The following is an 18,131-nucleotide window of genomic DNA, read 5'->3' on the forward strand; positions in this document are numbered from 1 at the left end:
AAACGAGATCTGAATCCAAGCGATAGGTCCACGTCCAATTGAAATAGAAATCCCACGATTTCGTACAAATGGGATAATTAGCCGCCGACTCGATATTTACGTACACGTACTTTTGTCGCGGCGAGCGTCGCTTGGGCAAGTCGTTCCTGCTGCGCAGGTCCGGCAGGTCGGGGCCGTTGAAGGCCACCGCTTCGAACTCGGTGTAGTCTCCCAAGTGATTCCTATCGCTGGTTACGTAACAGTTCGTCCACGAACAATTTCGTTCCTTAAACGTCGCTCGCCCCTCCCCTAAATAATTAAAGGGACAGTGTTCGGGATCACTCCACAACAATATGTAACGCATATCAGTAAATTCGTCGGGTTCTTTTTTTACTGTATCTGTAGTCGTAATAATCTCCTCACCATATAATATATTGAGCCGATATTCATTTTTGATATTGTTTATATTGATCCCGTAGTAAATAACAAACAGCAACAAGATCGTTACTGTACAGTAAGATTTTTTAGTGGAATATTTCAAAAAGACTGCAACAGTGTTAAGTTTCAGCATCGCCGAATCGACTGTCGGACTGAGGGAATGTATTCGCGCACACACGGAGATATTTGCTGTTGAATATCTCGACTTCTATTGTTCCCATCCCATTGCGCAATGTTTACAAACAAAATTCGTCATAATAGTGTTTACTTGGACCATAAATTGTTATATCTATGTTATAATTATATTATATAGGTATATAAACGCAATGTCTTTCCACTGATTGACTGACGTATAGTACAAAAACCTAACTCATTTAACAGATGACCTAGTTAAATGAAAAATAAAAGAAAGTTAAAAAAGAGGGGTCCAATACCAAAAATTATATACATTCAGTTTAGCGTTTGAAAAATGAAAAGTCATAAGTGGATATTTGAAACGTGCATAAAATATATATTGTTGCATTTACAATAATTATAAAAATAAAATGAAGTCAAACATTAAAAGGGTGTCCCAAATCCCAATTATAAAAACTTGCATTAGCTTCCTACACAGATAGTTTTAATATAATTGTACAAGCAACTTTATGGTCGCTTCTTTACAAAACATCGTAGAGAATCTGTGTAGGTTGATTTTCTTTCAAGGAAAGTTTCATACAAACATACATCCCCTATTTACTAAGGGAATATAATAGGGGATGAAAGTTTGTATGAAACTTTGTCAATTTTAAACCGATCGGGCTGACACTTTGCATGCATAAAGTTACTTTGAGAATTGATAAATTCTACCCTAAGGAGATAAAAAAGGGGATAAAAGTTTGTTTGAAATGAATCTTATAATGTAGCAATCGATCTCTGTTTGCCCCTCTGCCACCGGACTGCAACGAGAGCGTTGCAGTCCGGAAACAAAGATATTTTATATTACATTTTTATAATTTAAAACTGTTATGTTTTGAATTTTAAGATAAATAATTTATAACATATAATTTATTTTTTTTAAAGTACATAATAATAAATAATAACACTCAGCCGGAGTTTTTTTTTCACACCGCCGCGAGGCGAGATACTTGCCCCCCTAAATAACAATATTATAAAATATTGTATCAAGACGAAATAGAAGAGAATATTCTAGTCCGGGATCCATCGCCCATTTTTGCAAGTGATTACTATCAAGCTAATTTTTAGGGTTCCGTAGCCAAAATGGCAAAAACGGAACCCTTATAGTTTCGTCATGTCCGTCTGTCCGTCTGTCCGTCTGTCCGTCTGTCACAGCCGATTTACTCGGAAACTATAAGTACTACAGTGATGAAATTTGATGGGAATATGTGTTGTATGAACCGCTACAAAAATATGACACTAAATAGTAAAAAAAAGAATTGGGGGTGGGGCCCCCCATACATGTAACTGAGGGATGAAATTTTTTTTTTCGATGTACATACCCGTGTGGGGTATCAATGGAAAGGTCTTTTAAAATGATATAAAGTTTTCTAAAAAACATTTTTCTTAAAGTGAACGGTTTTTGAGATATCAGCTCTCAAAGTCGTAAAAAGTATGTCCCCCCCCCTCTATTTTTATAACTACGGGGTATAAAATTCTAAAAAAAATAGAGGTGATGCATGCTAATTAACTCTTTCAACGATTTTTGGTTTGATCAAAGTATCTCTTATAGTTTTTGAGATAGGTTGATTTAACTGTAATTTATTATATTTGCTGCTACGGAACCCTTTGTGCGCGAGCCCGACTCGCACTTGGCCGGTTTTTCGTGAGTAGCTTTATTTTGATGAGATGCCCAATAATTTCATGTACGAAACTCTCGATTGTGGTAGCTTACAGAGGTAACAAGGATAAAAATTTTTGATTTGACGGTTCCCAAATATTTATTACGCAATTTGTAGGACAATATTATGTCTGTTGAATTATATAAGTATTAAATAAGTGAAAATAAAAAAATCAGCTGGTTAGTAATCATTTATGATGACCTCGTTATCGATACACATTGGAAAGGGGGACTCTTTGATCAAACCATAGATTTTGTAGGACAAATATTTTTTCGAATAATTTAGATAGTTAATTATCTTGAGATTGAACAAAAAAACCTTCAGTTAGTAATTAATATTTGAGAACCATCAAATCAAAATATTTTATCCTTGTTTCCTCTTTTAGCTACCACAATCGAGAGTTTCGTACATGAAATTATTGGACGGCTCATCAAAATAAAGCTACTTACGAAAAATTAGCTTGATAGTAATCACTTGCTAAAATTAACATTTTAAGTTAAAATATAAAATTAATGTCTTGAAAATTTGTAGGACTGCGTTTTATTTCCGAAAATTTGGCATTAACTGATCTGTAGCACTCTCGAGATATAGTCACTTATGTTGTAGGTAAGAAAGCATAAATTCAACAGGATTCTAGGGGATGAACCCTGAATGGATGAAGCTGCGCTCATATTTTCTATATATTTAATATTCATATTCATACATCAGATTAGAGATAAGAGACAATTTTGGAATGGAATGCATCAAGGAGGTTTTTTATGTCAGAGTAAAAAAAAGGGGCGGGTGGGCCACTTGTAAGTTGTAACACTGGTAGTGTTACATACTGGTTCTCTACCTTTTAAGAACAAATAAGTTGAAATGAAAATAAAACTAATGATAATCGTTTAAAATTTAATAACAGCGATTAAAGTAAATCTTAACAGTTATGAAGAGTAAATAAAGATTTTAACATGATTTAGAATTCGAATTCCTACATAATAAGAAAAAAAGGGAAATTTTAAATATAGATTACAAGTTCTAGAATGACATCCAATGTTGAGTAATGACTATAGGACCTATATTATAAGGTGTGGGCTTAGAATACATATATAAAGTGAGGTAGAAGCGGTATATGTATGAAGCGTGACGGACTGCAACGCAACGCAACCAAGCTGATTAGCTGACTTCAAACGGAACGTGTTTTTACGTGTATGTCGCTTCTATCTCAGTTTATATATGTATACCAAGGGTGTGGTGTGTGGGCGTGGGCGTGGGCGTGGGCGTGGGCGCTCAGCCCCACACGCGCACGCTCTGGTCCCACGAGCAGGAGGCGAGCGCGATGCCGTTGGGCGCCAACGAGATGGACGTCACGCGGTTCTCGTGGGCGTTCAGCGTTCCTGTCAACACAACTCGTGTTAGCTGCGCTTCTAGGACAGTCTCATAGAATACATTAATGTTTGAGTTTATTATTATGTGTAGAACGAAAATTGTTCGTGCTGTGTTACTAAAATAGGCACCAATGGATGTCTCTTTTACGTAATTAGAAAACTACAGTATTAGAACGTTACCGGTATGAGCAACTTTGAGGGTGTCCCAGGAGTGGATGGAGTTGTCGTCGGAACCGGCCAGCAGGTACCGGCCGCTGAACGACAGACCTGGTACAGAAACACGCAAATAATGAACCAGGTAGTACTTCGTCCTTGTTTCTCATAGTAGTTGTTTTTATAAGCTACCTACTAGCTTTCCACCCGCTTTGCCAAGTTAAAAAAATATATTCCTAAACTTTTTACTTCCTCTTGAATGGATGAGATGGAGTGCTTTCTATTAAAAAAAAACGCATTATAATCCGTTTCATAGCTTGAAAGATCTAAGCAAACATAGGGAACAGACAGACAGAGGACAGCAAAGTGTCAATAATGAAGTAGGTTAGCGTTGCGCGTGGCAACTGTACCGCAGCTGGTGAAGCCGGAGTTGCCGGGCGGCGTGTAGTGGCCGATCTGCTGGTCGCTGCGGATGTCGAACAGCCGCGCCGTCTTGTCCTCCGACGCCGTCGCGAACGCCTGCCCGCCCGGGTGGTACTGCGAAAAATGCAGGTACAGCTATACCATTGTTATAACACAATAAACAAATACAACCAGTAGGGAAACTTCATACAAACGTTCGAAATGGTTCACGCACACAAAAAGCGTGTTTACGAGAATCTTAAGGGTATTATGACAATTGACTGAATAACCTTACGATTCTCGAAAACACGCATGTGAGCCATTTCGAACCATCACTATTCACTGCCTGCATCAGAATCCGTTCAGTGGTTTTCCCTTGACTGAGGAACAGACATAAGCATAGGTAATGGATGTATGCTTATGAGCTACGATAAAGGATAATGGATGACTTTAAGTTATTTTTATTTATTATATCCCTCACGTAAAACGTTTTATTTTTAATAGAAAAATAAATCTCTCAGTAAATAAAAGTAACGACTAGCTGCACCCTGCGGTTTTACCCGCATTGCTGCGCTCCTACCGGTCTTATGGTGATGATTTATAGCCTTCCTCGATACATAGGTCCAGCAGTTCCAGATGAGTGCATTTAAACAAACACACTCTTTGATATGGGTCCAGCGGTCGTGTACTCACGCAGACGCAGTTGACGTCCGCGTCGTGGCCGAAGAAGGTCTGCTTCTCCTTCTCGGCGCGCACGTCCCACAGCTTACACGTGCGGTCCACCGAGCCCGTCACGAACGTCTTCATGTCTGCCGGCCACGCGTCACATATGTACATATGTATACAGGTTATAGGTACATACAGTCTGTATACAGATTACAGGGTACTTGAACCCGCGCCTATCTATCTACTATTTATATAGCTTATGTGTTATTCTGACTATAACCTATGTAACTGAAATTTTTGATCCAAATCCGTTCATTAGGTACCATAGGTAGGTAGCTAGTTGTTTTGTGAAAGAATTTACACACATCGTCACATCAGATAATATGGCCCGAAACCAAAGTGAACATCACGTGAAAATGAGATGGAAACAAGAATTAAGAGACAATTACCAAGTAACCTACAGTCTTCTCAGTCTACATTAGGAAGTACAATGTTCAATGGGCAATGGTTAGTATTAAATTATTTTGAATACAATTATGACATAAAATACATTTTATAAAACTTAGGTAGGTAACTATAATTGCGCACTAGTTTGCTATTTTCATGTCTCGAAAAACATCATATTATGTAGCCACATCGCCACGTAGCTAGCCAGCTACTAACTATACTAAATATATTATTCAAGCAATAGGACACAAATACGGACCTGGCGCGAGGGAGATGCTGACCACGTCACCGGCGTGCGCGTTGAAGTCCACTTCCCTCTTGCCGACCTCCAGGTCCCACACGCAACTACACAAACGATTAGTTAACACATTTAGCTAAGTTAATTGATCCATTATCTCGGTTCAACTATTCAACCATTTTACAATTCAAATTTCAAGTTTCTTCCAAATGATCTACAACTAAATTAACCACTATTAAATATTAATGTTCACTATTAAATAATAATATGTATCATGAATGAATCATTATTAACAAAATTAAACATTTGAAAATCTTAAACGATTTGAGTGGAGTGGCAGATTTCTGCCCGCGGCTTTGCTCGCGTTCTAAAACTTAACACATACGTAGTAAAACCTCCCAAAAATAACCATGTTTATTTATGAAAAACTTTCTAGTACATCGCGAACAAACATGCAGACACTCACATCTTCATGTCGCCGGAGCCGGTGAGGATGTGCGTGTCGTCGAGGAAGCGGCAGGAGCTGAGGAAGCCCTCGTAGCCGGCCAGCTCGCGCACCATCTTGGCGGAGCCCGTCGCGTCGCGGTTGTTCACGTCGTACACTGTGCACATGTTGTCCATGCCGCCGCACGCTGCGACACACAAGTACATAGTTATATTTCAGAATTAAGATCGGCAAGAAATAATTTGGCAAACAACTAGGGCATTCTCGTCCACGATAGTCGGAAAAAATTTAACGAAGTCGTTTAATTTTTATGTTATTTAATTCATTTTATAGATACTAATAACCATATTATCATAATGCAAACTTCTTGAAGCTTGTTATACTATAATCACTCTAATTAACGCTATAAATATTGTTTTTCTTTTTATCATTGCCTCCAAGGAACTCGCTGGTACTGCAGCTGTTGGGTATCGAACATTTGTTTAGACCTGCAGTACACGCCAGAGTTCTCGCGTTCATTATAATTGAATAAGTAGAAGCAATAACAGTGACAATTATCCTTGTTGTTTTATGCCAGCAATCAGTTCACTAAATGAAAAAGTAAACCGTACAAGTATGCGCATCGTACCGACAAAATTGCCCGAGGGCGCGAAGGCGACGCTCATGACCCAGGCGGAGCGGAGCGGGATGACCTGCACCTTGTTGCCGCTCCACGTGTCCCAGATGATCAGCTTGCCGTCCAGCGACCCCGTCACGCAGTGCCTGCAGGGCATACAGTGAGGCTACGGTCTACGGACGGCGCTCAGGTAGAGCGATGGAGCAGTAAGTAGGTACATGCGAATAGGCAGATCAGCCAGTGTGAACGTGGCTCGGTGAAAAATTCGGCCGCGGCGGCACACGTTCTCCTCGCCAGACTCATGTCCACAAAAACTGCTTCGCGCAGCAATTACTTCAAATTAATTTTAAATAGATGGTTCATAATACTAGACCGTTAGACGCCTAAGAAAGATTCAGTTAATAAATAAATTTTACTGAGTTGTCGTTACACCTTTCGTGCATTAATTAAGGTATAAGAAAACTGTATGCTTATTTTATATCTAAAATTCTGGTGAAACTTATCTACACATATACGTCAAAAAAAGTTGCGTTTTTTAAATTATTTTTCTTATGATCTCAAAATATACGGTGTAGCTTTAGAAGACAGTCACCTAGAGTCGCCGCTGTAGTGCACGGAGTTGACCTTGTTGATGTGACCCTTGAGCGTCTTCTTGACCACGAGGCGGATCTTGGGCACGTCGCCCATGTCCCCGCACTTCTCCGCTAGCTTCACATCCGCAGCCTTCTCCTGCTCCGCCTGCGGGAACAGAGCCAATCCGTTTCGATACATATACAAATTGCAATAATTATTAAACTGTTAACAGAAATACCAATTGTAAACCAATTATCGAGAAACCATACGAGGCTCGTCCGTCCCTCGAGGATTACGCCGTAAACATTGAACTGCATTATGTAACTCGCACGTTGATAATATATGAGTTTATAAAATATGTTATAATTAAATTAAATTCGCAGGAGCCTTATAATAAAAATCTCATTAACTTATGTCCCTACTATTAATAGTAAATTAAGCATTCCTACGATAAATTCAATAAAATTTTGTACTATACAAGTCTACGTTCTTGGAGCAATTCCGGTTTTGTTTAAACGCTTTTATTAAAATTTGTGACAGATTGAAGATCAGTTTAATAATGAAGTAGGTATATACATTTTTGACACGTTTTAAATGTTTTTGATTTCTAAATATATGGTACTCGCGTAAAATGAAACACGCCGAAAGCACTGGAATAATTATAAGAAGGACAGGGATGGTCAGCTAGGACTATTCGCTGGGGCGATGGGCGCACGAGGCGCAGGGCGCCAGACGCCAGGGGCTCACCTTGCACTTGGCGATGAGATCGTTGAGCTCCTTCTTGAGCGCCGTGGTCTCCGCGTCGTCCTTGGGCATGGTGCTGCGGTGGCTGCGCGTGTCGCACTGGGCCTGTGGGCCACGCTCGCCCTAATTCTCTTACTCTAATTACATTACTGAAGCCCTACTCGTGCTTGCGTTTATATCGACGCTGCGTGATTTTGACCGCCGTGGACTAGACGCAGTCTATGAAACGCAACAGTCTCACAGCTTATATGCAAACAATTTTTCAAAACATTAAATTTGTCAAAAAGCACTACTTACTTATTTCATTTTTTTTTCTTTTAACCTTTTCCTTTACTTGTGAAAATATTTGTTGCTACATTAAAGTTTAAACCACCCCTTAGGCCTTAACTAATATACAAATTTTTCATGCTAGCTGCGCTTCGCGGTTTCACCCGCGTAGCTCCGCTCCTATTGGTCTCCTAGCGTAATGAATTATAGCCTATATCCTTCCTCGATAAATAGGCCATCTATGATCTAAAACCGAAAGAATTTTTCAAATCGGACCAGTAGTTCCTGAGATTAGCGCGTTCAAACTAACAAACTCTTCAGCTTTATAATATTAGCTGTGATATTAGTATAGACTATAGAGTATATAGATTAGTACCACATTAGTACATAATTAGTATTAGTATAAGTATAGATTAAACAAATCGGTCCAGCTATTCTTGACTTTTGGTGAAACAAGTGAAAAGCAATTGATTTTTATACACTTACCTATTAAGATAAGAAATAGAATAACCACTAAGGGCGAAAATGAAAACCTTGTTGAAAGGATCTCCGATAACTAATGAATTGATTAACGTTAGGGGTGAATTTATAAGCAGTGGGGATAAAGGCTCAAGGAGGTAGGTACATGGTGTGCGACACAGCGTCGCCTCGCGCTTGTTTACCTGTCCATTACATGACAACTCGTGTTTACAAGTTTACACTCAGAGCAGAGTGCAAACCCGTCACAATTTTTATTAGCTTGAGATTCTGTCATAAACACAATACGTTACTTAGCGGTGCTTAATAGATGGGGTGGCTTTAGCTCACTTAAAATAAAAAGTATCTAATGGATTTAGACAAAGGAAAGTAAATTCAAAAGGGGAATCAAAAGACGAAGACCGCAGTTGACAAGTGTTATAAGTTTTTTTATTGTCATTCAAGTTAGTGCCGCGGCAGCGGCCGGCGAGTGCGAGTGCCATAAATAACTATGTAAATGGAATATAATCTAAGTGGGTAGTAGGTAGGTACCCAAAATCTATAAACAAATCTATAAACAAATCAAAAAAAAACAACCCTTAACAAAATCCCTACTAATTTTATAAATGCGAAAGTATCCCTGTCTGTCTGTCACGCCTAGAAAGGCGTGTAGAAGAGCTGAACTTATTCACATGGAATTTGGTAAAAAAGGTACCTAATTTGAGACATGAGAAAGGACATAAGATAGGTGTTATCCTTAGACTAGATAAAGGTATAGGCGGAAAGGCGAAAGCCGAAAGCTATATTTTCTTATAGATAACAAAATTTCTACAGTCAGTCCAAATAGTATTATAATTAGTGTAGATAATAATTAGTAGAGTAAGCAGAGCTATTTCAATAGACCATAATATTAATTATGAGAGTAGATATTTCAAGCATTTCCTTCAGCATCGGTATGTATTGTTTGTAAACAGTAAAATGACTCTTTCTCTCATTTATCGCAAAACTTACCAGCTGTTTAGTCGTGGTGTAACATAACTAACTGTTTCATGATGAGAAATAATATATTTCTCTTTTTAATGATTTACCTTCCGAAAACATGGGTTTGTATCGAATAATTTAATAATGTATATAAATGAATTCAAGTACTTATTACTTATTGTGTGAAAGTAGAGTTGTGCTAATGTCCACATTCAACATTCCAGGCAGCAGTGCCGGGCACGTTCTTTTGGCGACCTCGCCTGGGGCTCGACCTGTCCATCCCCACTACAGGTGATTTATTGATTACCTATTATCAACCTATTATAGTTTTTATAATGCATTAAAATTTTCATACTTTTTTCATGCATTGTTTTTTCACATTACAAAATTAGATTTTCAGAAACTCTTTTAAAAAATCATAATGAATCGTGGTTTGTCATTCATCAGAGATGAACTTGAGACTTCGCCCCCCGACGAAGGAGTTCATCCAGGACGGCACGGTGGTGCTGTTCGACGGCTACGAGGTGGGCATGACGGTGGTGGGGCTCGCGGCCGGCGTGTCGGGGGCGAAGCCCTACCCGCACCTCAACCCGCTCTCCGCTTATTTCTACACGAATGCTTATCGATGGGGCCTCAGACATCTCAGTCTGTGAGTATGAACTTAGTATCTTGACAAATTAATAAATTTTATTTTTATTGAAATAATACTTATTATCAATGGCAAAAAATATACCTAGGTAGGTATATGGAATATGGATATATATTTGTTTTGCCATTGATAAATAATAAAATATATATACTTAACAGTCTTCGTAAAACACAGGCCATCATAATTGATAACTAGGTACTCTGCTACACGTACTAGATGATCCACTTTCATTGATTCCCCGCAGCCTGCCGTTCTGGATCGGCGGCAACGGCGGCAGCTACTGCGACACGCACAAGGTGTGGAAGCGGCGCTTCTACTACATGGACGAGTTCGTGCCGGAGTGGCTGCGCAAGATGTTCCCGTACGTGGACAAGAGCGAGTGGAGGAAGGAGGAGAGGGAGTTCCGCCGCTTCAAGAAGTACGCGGAGCCGGCTTTCGGCAAACACTACCGCTTCCCCTCCAAGGTGTTCAACGACTTCAAGTCGCAGGAGACCAGGGAGACGGACGAGCAACTCGACTCGTTTAGTTCTATATCGGCATGAATGTATGCGTATTGCTACACGTTAGGTACCTATACCTATTCGTATTAGTCAGTAACAGATTGTATGCAAAAAAAAAATTGGTTGTCTGTAAAGTCGGTTTACTGACGTTAGTAATTTATTGAACGTGACAACGTCCGATTGTGCTTCTTTGTCGTTCGTTCCGCGCTCTCGCTCGCACAGCGCACTTCAAGCCTTACACGGAACGCCTCAGAGCGAGGTAACGCCGCATGAGTCATGTTTTTTCGTGCGTGCAGGCGGCTCTATCGAATTATAAGACGTTGTCACGTCAAAAAAATTAAATACCAAACCTTGTACACCGTTTTATAAACAGGTTGCAAATAAGTATGTATATTAAGCCGTATCCAATAGGTACGAGGCCAGGTAACTACTACAACCTGACTCAAACTAGAATACAAATAATTTATTGAAAGTTAATTAATTAGTTGTTGTCAGGAGTAAACAGAAAAAATAATTAGTTAAATAATAAAAGTAATAATTAGTTAATTAGTTGTTGTCAGGAGTACCTAAACAGAAACGTATAATTATTAGTGTTAATAATTTACTTGCTTTTTTATTATTATGAATTCTTATATTACTTAAGTACCTACATAATGTAAATTTAATATTTCTTGTTTGTGATAGTCAATGGTTGTCATTATCATTAAAAATAACTCAATTCAGGAAAATTAACATATTTGTTTTATTCAAACTTATTGACCCGTGGCCACTACACTTGGCTTCAAAGTCAAACAAATAAAAAAACTTAGACGACAATACGTTACCTATTTCATTAATAATTAGGTGCTGATTAATGTAGTTTATGTGACAGACAGACAATCGCCTATGTGTATAGAACATAGAAATCTGAATAACTATTATTTAGATTTCTATGGTATACTTAGAATATGTTTATTTTGCAATTTCTAATCTATATATTTAAATGATACGATACGATACGTATACGATTTTCTAAATTGAATATGCATTACAAAATTTATCTAAGCTTTATCCCACGTATTGATTCACCTCACACTAAATAATTATAATATTTTGCACATTATAATTATGTCTACACTAATATTATAAATCTGAAGACTTTGAACGCTGCACGCTGTTCTTGGAACCACGGGGCCGATTTGAAAAATTATTTCATTCACAACTGATAGTTCATATTTTATCGAGAAAGGCTATATACGCTTAGACGAATACAAGCGGAGCAATGCGGGTATAACCGCATGGCACAACTAGTTTCATGGTAATATTATTATAACACTGTATAAAGCGCACCGAAATTTTGTGTCAGTGTTTCGGGTCATTTGTAACAGGATGGCGGTTCTACAGGGGGGTCTTAGTACGCAATGACAAAAAGAAAAATGATGGTCAGAACGCTGATACCGGATACCAACATTATAGTATCTTCACCGTGTGTGACGCGCTTTAATCAAGAAGCGTATGAACTATGAACTATGACGAAATGTTCAAAACTAATTTTTATGCGCCTTTCATTTTAATCCACAGAAAAATGCCTCACACAGTCTATTATGTACAAAATATATTTCTAGCTTACAGAAAGTGACTTGATCAATCAGTCGGCATTATGAGAAACTTGACGACTAATTAATTATTATTATTGTTCACTGCGCGTATGTAAAGGGAATCAAGATTTCTAAAGCGAAAATATCTTGTGGAGGGTTAGCTACGACCTACAAACAAGCTCTGAGATTGGTTAGTATATTGGTAACTGTTAGATTATTAGTTTAACTATTATATCTCAATGATCTACAGTCTACATAATACAATCCAACACATACAGGAAGACAGTGTTCACTCTGACAATCTATTCTATCTCTATGTTAATTTTAATCAAATTCAGTTCAGTGGTTTGGAAACGTAACTGACAAACAGAACAGAATAACTTTTGCATTTATAATATGGGTAGGGATTTGCGAGTGGTTAGAATAAAACAACAAACTTGTATGCTTGAAAACTTTATTTATTAATCAATAATCAACCATTACAAGGATCTTTGGCAAACATACATTTAATACGCAGCGTCCGATGAAATCTTTATGACAATAAATGCACTGGAATATGAAGCGTTAACAATAAAATAATATAAGGTTAAACAATACCAATAATATCTAAATAATCGATCACCATAATTTCGTTTCGTTTTATATAATATCTCTTCATAAAACTAATAGGAAATTGCAAGCTCACAAGCGATAGTTATTCTATTCGCAAATATTAATCTTAAATCTAAACAAAAATAAAAACTATACATACTGCATGTACGTCATTAATAAACAAAAAAATGCTAAAATTGCATTGTTCTCTTACAGTGTAAATATATTTTTATTAATAACTAACAACTATGTCATAAGATAAGTTACATATAAATTCTACTATGATCTACTTGAAAACATTAACAATGTCTCGCTACACGGATAGTGTCATGTACTGAGTATGGTTATTTATTTGGAACTGTGTGCTAAAGGAATTATTGCTATGGATTATATTGACAATTTGAATAGTAATGTGTAAAGTGTATTAGAGGCATCCGTAAGAAGGTCATACGTATCATGCAATCAAGGAAAAACACTTTTATGACTATCAACGTCTGTGTGTGAATGGGGGTCTGGTGTAATTACATCATCTGTGTGCGAGTGTTTGCGTGGTGCAAGTGCGTATATTCTCTATCTCTTTTATTGTAATATTGTGCTTTGTCAATATTTTTTTAAGTTGTTGTGTGTGTGTTATTGAATGTATACGTCCATTCTATTTGTGTGCATGCCTGTATAACCATAATATAGTGTGCGCGCGTATGTGCGTGCGCGAGTGAAGAGTGTATATAACCATCTCGTGTGTGCACTTGTGTTAATGCGTGTGTGTGTGTGTGTGTGTGTGTGTGTGTCGGTGTGTGTGTGTGTGTGTGTGTGTGTGTGTCGGTGTGTGTGTGTGTCTACGGGTCCACGAAGCTGATCATGATGTAGCGCGTGCCCGAGAGCACGGGCAGCCCCTCGTGGTATTGCGTGTGTTGGTGTGTGTGTGTGTGTTGGTGTGTGTGTGTGTCTACGGGTCCACGAAGCTGATCATGATGTAGCGCGTGCCCGAGAGCACGGGCAGCCCCTCGTGGTAGTGCGTGTGTGTGTTTGTGTGTTGGTGTGTGTGTGTGTCTACGGGTCCACGAAGCTGATCATGATGTAGCGCGTGCCCGAGAGCACGGGCAGCCCCTCGTGGTAGTGCGTGTGTGTGTTTGTGTGTTGGTGTGTGTGTGTGTCTACGGGTCCACGAAGCTGATCATGATGTAGCGCGTGCCCGAGAGCACGGGCAGCCCCTCGTGGTAGTGCGTGTGTGTGTTTGTGTGTTGGTGTGTGTGTGTGTCTACGGGTCCACGAAGCTGATCATGATGTAGCGCGTGCCCGAGAGCACGGGCAGCCCCTCGTGGTAGTGCGTGTGTGTGTTTGTGTGTTGGTGTGTGTGTGTGTCTACGGGTCCACGAAGCTGATCATGATGTAGCGCGTGCCCGAGAGCACGGGCAGCCCCTCGTGGTAGTGCGTGTGTGTGTTTGTGTGTTGGTGTGTGTGTGTGTCTACGGGTCCACGAAGCTGATCATGATGTAGCGCGTGCCCGAGAGCACGGGCAGCCCCTCGTGGTAGTGCGTGTGTGTGTTTGTGTGTTGGTGTGTGTGTGTGTCTACGGGTCCACGAAGCTGATCATGATGTAGCGCGTGCCCGAGAGCACGGGCAGCCCCTCGTGGTAGTGCGTGTGTGTGTTTGTGTGTTGGTGTGTGTGTGTGTCTACGGGTCCACGAAGCTGATCATGATGTAGCGCGTGCCCGAGAGCACGGGCAGCCCCTCGTGGTAGTGCGTGTGTGTGTTTGTGTGTTGGTGTGTGTGTGTGTCTACGGGTCCACGAAGCTGATCATGATGTAGCGCGTGCCCGAGAGCACGGGCAGCCCCTCGTGGTAGTGCGTGAGGCGGCCCGGGTGCAGCAGCAGCCAGCCGCGGCGCGTGTCCACCACGGAGCAGTTGTAGCGCAGGAACCGGCACCCGCCGCCCGTGTAGTCCACCTCTGACGTAACAACACACACGTCAAATGATAAAAACACAACATTCTCTTGATGCTTGATTACAATCGCAATTATACATTTTAACCAATATCGCCGCTCTGTGCATACAATTATACTGTTTAACATTTTACGGTCCCGCAGGACAGGCATTGCCTAGTGCGGGAACCAATGATTTTATTACTGTATTTTAACGATTTTCTTCAAGAAACTATTTTAACGCATTATGTATGTATGTATGAATGATGTACGTGTCTTAAAGAATAAAGAATTTTTAATTTTTTTTTTAATGTGCTCCGCCTCTGCCACACCATAATACAATACACATACTATAGCAATAAAACATGTACTCGCTCAACCTGCTAATAATATATGTTCTTAGGAAACATAATTATTCTAAAATGTAAATTACACAGTAGAGTGAATTTGTTTGCAACCATTTGAATTCAAGTTGTAATAAGTTCAAGTAATTAAATCACACTAGCTTTCACTTGCGGGTACGTTAGTGTTCAAATTGAAGACACTGTTGAGAGGATTTCATTAAAATTGATTTAAATTTTAACTATTTATGAGAAGTTCTGTGCAAATACATAAAAATCTTCGAGCAATGTCAAAAAGCTAATGACTAAAAACTATTGACATTTTCATAGCAGTTATACAAAACTGGCCCGCTCGCGGGTCCCTGCGGCACCCCGGTACAGTATACTCACGCGGCGTGTTGAGCGCCAGGTTGATGGTGTAGGTGGAGGAGTCGTGGTGCGGCCGCAGCGAGGGCTGCTCGTCCGGGCGGTAGCGCACCACGAAGTTCATCAGCGACACCGGCGGCTGCGAGTGCACGCAATCATTAGCTTTGCTCTATTCTACCACATGCTTTAGACAGTTGTGAAAGTTGGTATCAATTCAAAAATTGTTACTAGCTTTCCGCTCTATTCGCGTGATCGGAGAAAATGAGAGGTAATTGTCACATTTCTAATCGAAGTATAGAAAATGAGGATAAATCACCAAAGTGGTATTTCCACTGACACTGAGCTTTTTGAAAAAATTTTTTGTAAGTAACAAATAAATAATAGTATTTATTATTATTAAAGACTAGCTGTGCTACGCGGTTTTACCCGTATTGCTCAGCTCCTGTTCGTCTTAGCGTGATGATATATATAGATTTCCTCGATATATGGGCTATGTAACACCGAAAGAATTTTTCAAATTGGACCACTAGTTCCTGAGATTAGCGCGTTCAAACTCTTCAGCTTTATTACATTAGTATAGATGAGACAATCCAAGTGTATAACGCGAATCATGTAAAAAGAACGCTGGATGAAAGTGATGGGGTGTGTTTTGGCATGTATCGAGTTTAGCACGAAAGTTATTTGCTGCTTATTTTATTTTTGAAGTAGGCTCTCGAGTCTCGAGTGGCTTCGCAACAACATATTTGTTATTCTTATACCACCTCATAACACCAAATAGACCAATAAATCGCCAATGCGCAGCTTAACCGTCAGCGTTCTTTTTATGTGACGCGACGTATACATAGAGAGCACTCACGTCGTGGAAGTAGCCCAGGAAGACCATCTCCTGCAGCGGGCGCACGTAGCGGCGCAGGATGTGCAGCCAGTGCGCGTCCAGCCCGACCTGCTTCATGTGGATGTCGCGCGTCGGCACCGCTTCGTACCCGCCCTCCAGACGAGAGTCCTGGCCACAGACCGTCTTACTACAGTTCCATTCTAACTAATGTTTTGGCAAAATAAACTTTATATCTATTTTTTTGAAGTGACAACGTCTTATAAAGCCGGCTGCACGCACGAAAAAACATGACTCATGCAGCGTTACCTCGCTCTGAGGCGTTCCATGTAAGGCTTGAAGTGCAAGCGAGAGCGCGGAACGAGCGACAAAGAAGCACAATCGGACGTTGTCACGTTCAACTATCGTCAGTAAACCGACTTTACAGACAACCATTTTTTTTAAACTTAATTGCGGCTCATAAGTTAGCTGCGAATGCATGTGCACGCAGGTATACGTCCCTTAACGTCCCGCTGATATCTAAAAATAGATACGATATTCCGAGACGCTATTAAGTTTTAATAGCACTGTAAATGGATAACGTATTTTTGGAAATAATAAATATACACACATAAATAGAATATACTCATTGAGTAATTATATAAAATAAATAAAATAAAATAATATTTATTAGCCAATTTTACACATTCAGTTCACAATCATCACAAAATTTGCTATTTGTAATTAATAAGTGATACACTGTAAGTAGTAATGTAGTCAGAAGTGCTCAGTTTGAACAAAATCTGTCCATTTAATCTTAATATATTATAAGGTAATATGAGTGTGTTAAAAATGATAACTTTGATGATGCATACATTTTAGTTGAAATAAAAGTATACGAAAATATAGAGAAGAGAAGAACAACAATAACAATATATAATATTGTATTTTTTCTATGTACCGTATTCCTATATTTGGAATGAACAAAACGTGTAGATAATTATTTAAATGAATATAAAGTTAATAATTTTTTTATGTAGACACACAGATGAAACTACGTGTGTGTAAAGTGTCAAAATTACAATTGTATATGTTACAGTCACAACCCTGAACCAGTCAATAACCCTATTGACCGGTAAAATTAGTCAATAAGGTTATTGACTAAGGGCGTCGGTCAATATCCTTAATAGCCCGGTTTACACGCACACTCTTAACCGCGTGATTGAGTGCGCGGGATTGAACGCGGGAAAGCACGCGCGCTGAGGAAAGAGGAAAGATTGTGCGTGTAAACGATAATCGCGCGCGATTGATCGAAGTAAAGCGTGGCGCGTTGGAGTGTGTGCGGAGTGGACGCGCAATCTCGTTCTCTCTGTCATCGTTTAAATGCTCGCTCTTTCCCGCGTGAAAGCCGAATCGCGCGCGAAAGAGCGTACGTGTAAACCGGCTAATTGACTGATTTTGTCATATAAAATCCGGTAAAACCAGTAAAATTAGTCAATAACCTTATTGACTAATTTAACCGGTCAATAAGGTTATTGACTGGTTCAGGGTTGTGACTGTAGCATATACATAAAAGACACGGATAACAACGTACCTTGTTAGAGCCGTCGCTCCACTTGCCGTACGCCTCCATGATGTCGATCCACTCCGCGCAGAAGCGCTCCGTCACCAGCGGGAACCAGTACACGTCGGGGCACGGCTGGACATACACACACATTATTTCTTAGCATTATCAGTTTCATTTTTAAAGCAGAAAACATGTTGGCT

The 18,131-nt window shown here is 39.6% G+C and overlaps 3 protein-coding genes across 6 annotated transcripts in view; 1 reads left to right on the plus strand and 2 right to left on the minus strand.

Annotated features, from left to right (window-relative positions):
• Positions 1 to 3,129: 3,129 nt before the first annotated feature.
• Positions 3,130 to 8,794, minus strand: Gbeta76C (guanine nucleotide-binding protein subunit beta-2). Of its 3 annotated transcripts, XM_089713974.1 has the most exons (10): positions 8,657 to 8,794; positions 7,907 to 8,008; positions 7,179 to 7,324; positions 6,599 to 6,732; positions 5,992 to 6,157; positions 5,547 to 5,632; positions 4,868 to 4,983; positions 4,183 to 4,309; positions 3,800 to 3,886; positions 3,130 to 3,628 (listed from the first exon to the last, which is right to left on the minus strand). In XM_089713974.1, exons 2-10 carry the CDS (start codon positions 7,973 to 7,975, stop codon positions 3,522 to 3,524), a joined length of 1,038 nt encoding a protein of 345 aa, XP_089570100.1. In that variant the 5' UTR covers positions 7,976 to 8,008; positions 8,657 to 8,794; the 3' UTR covers positions 3,130 to 3,521. The 3 variants fall into 3 exon arrangements, with proteins under 3 accessions (XP_089570100.1, XP_089570383.1, XP_089570295.1); XM_089714257.1 differs by lacking the exon at positions 7,907 to 8,008 and having other exon boundaries at positions 8,657 to 8,774; XM_089714169.1 differs by lacking the exon at positions 8,657 to 8,794 and having other exon boundaries at positions 7,907 to 8,045.
• A 345-nt stretch (positions 8,795 to 9,139) lies between these two features.
• On the plus strand, positions 9,140 to 11,375 carry LOC149490936 (uncharacterized). The gene is made up of 4 exons (XM_089698721.1): positions 9,140 to 9,729; positions 9,832 to 9,898; positions 10,055 to 10,256; positions 10,501 to 11,375. Exons 1-4 carry the CDS (start codon positions 9,676 to 9,678, stop codon positions 10,796 to 10,798), a joined length of 621 nt encoding a protein of 206 aa, XP_089554847.1. The 5' UTR covers positions 9,140 to 9,675; the 3' UTR covers positions 10,799 to 11,375.
• A 2,307-nt stretch (positions 11,376 to 13,682) lies between these two features.
• The window catches only part of Plod (procollagen lysyl hydroxylase), a 40,687-nt gene continuing 36,238 nt past the window's right edge, over positions 13,683 to 18,131 (minus strand). For both annotated transcript variants that reach the window (XM_089714376.1, XM_089714465.1), the window contains exons 10-13: positions 17,959 to 18,063; positions 16,410 to 16,556; positions 15,578 to 15,692; positions 13,683 to 14,872 (exon numbers count right to left, since the gene is read on the minus strand). In XM_089714376.1, the coding sequence (XP_089570502.1) occupies positions 14,703 to 14,872; positions 15,578 to 15,692; positions 16,410 to 16,556; positions 17,959 to 18,063 (537 nt within the window). In that variant the 3' untranslated portion in view covers positions 13,683 to 14,702. The remainder of the gene's footprint in view (positions 14,873 to 15,577; positions 15,693 to 16,409; positions 16,557 to 17,958; positions 18,064 to 18,131) is intronic.

This window comes from Colias philodice, chromosome 1, assembly GCF_061535455.1.
Source record: "Colias philodice isolate Cphi_HAF_F1 chromosome 1, ilColPhil1 Martin Lab GWU primary, whole genome shotgun sequence".
Taxonomy (NCBI): Eukaryota; Metazoa; Arthropoda; class Insecta; order Lepidoptera; family Pieridae; genus Colias; species Colias philodice.

Excerpts from the sequence above, each read along its gene's own strand:
- Gbeta76C (XM_089713974.1), bottom strand. The coding sequence starts at position 7,975 with ATGCCCAAGGACGACGCGGAGACCACGGCGCTCAAGAAGGAGCTCAAC. Across the intron at positions 6,158-6,598 it reads GCCCTCGGGCAATTTTGTCG|CGTGCGGCGGCATGGACAAC; the intron begins GTACGATGCGCA and ends TGTGTGTCGCAG. Across the intron at positions 4,310-4,867 it reads CGGACGTCAACTGCGTCTGC|TACCACCCGGGCGGGCAGGC; the intron begins GTGAGTACACGA and ends CATTTTTCGCAG.
- LOC149490936 (XM_089698721.1), top strand. The coding sequence starts at position 9,676 with ATGATGAGAAATAATATATTTCTCTTTTTAATGATTTACCTTCCGAAA. Across the intron at positions 9,899-10,054 it reads CCTGTCCATCCCCACTACAG|AGATGAACTTGAGACTTCGC; the intron begins GTGATTTATTGA and ends GTCATTCATCAG. Across the intron at positions 10,257-10,500 it reads GGCCTCAGACATCTCAGTCT|CCTGCCGTTCTGGATCGGCG; the intron begins GTGAGTATGAAC and ends GATTCCCCGCAG.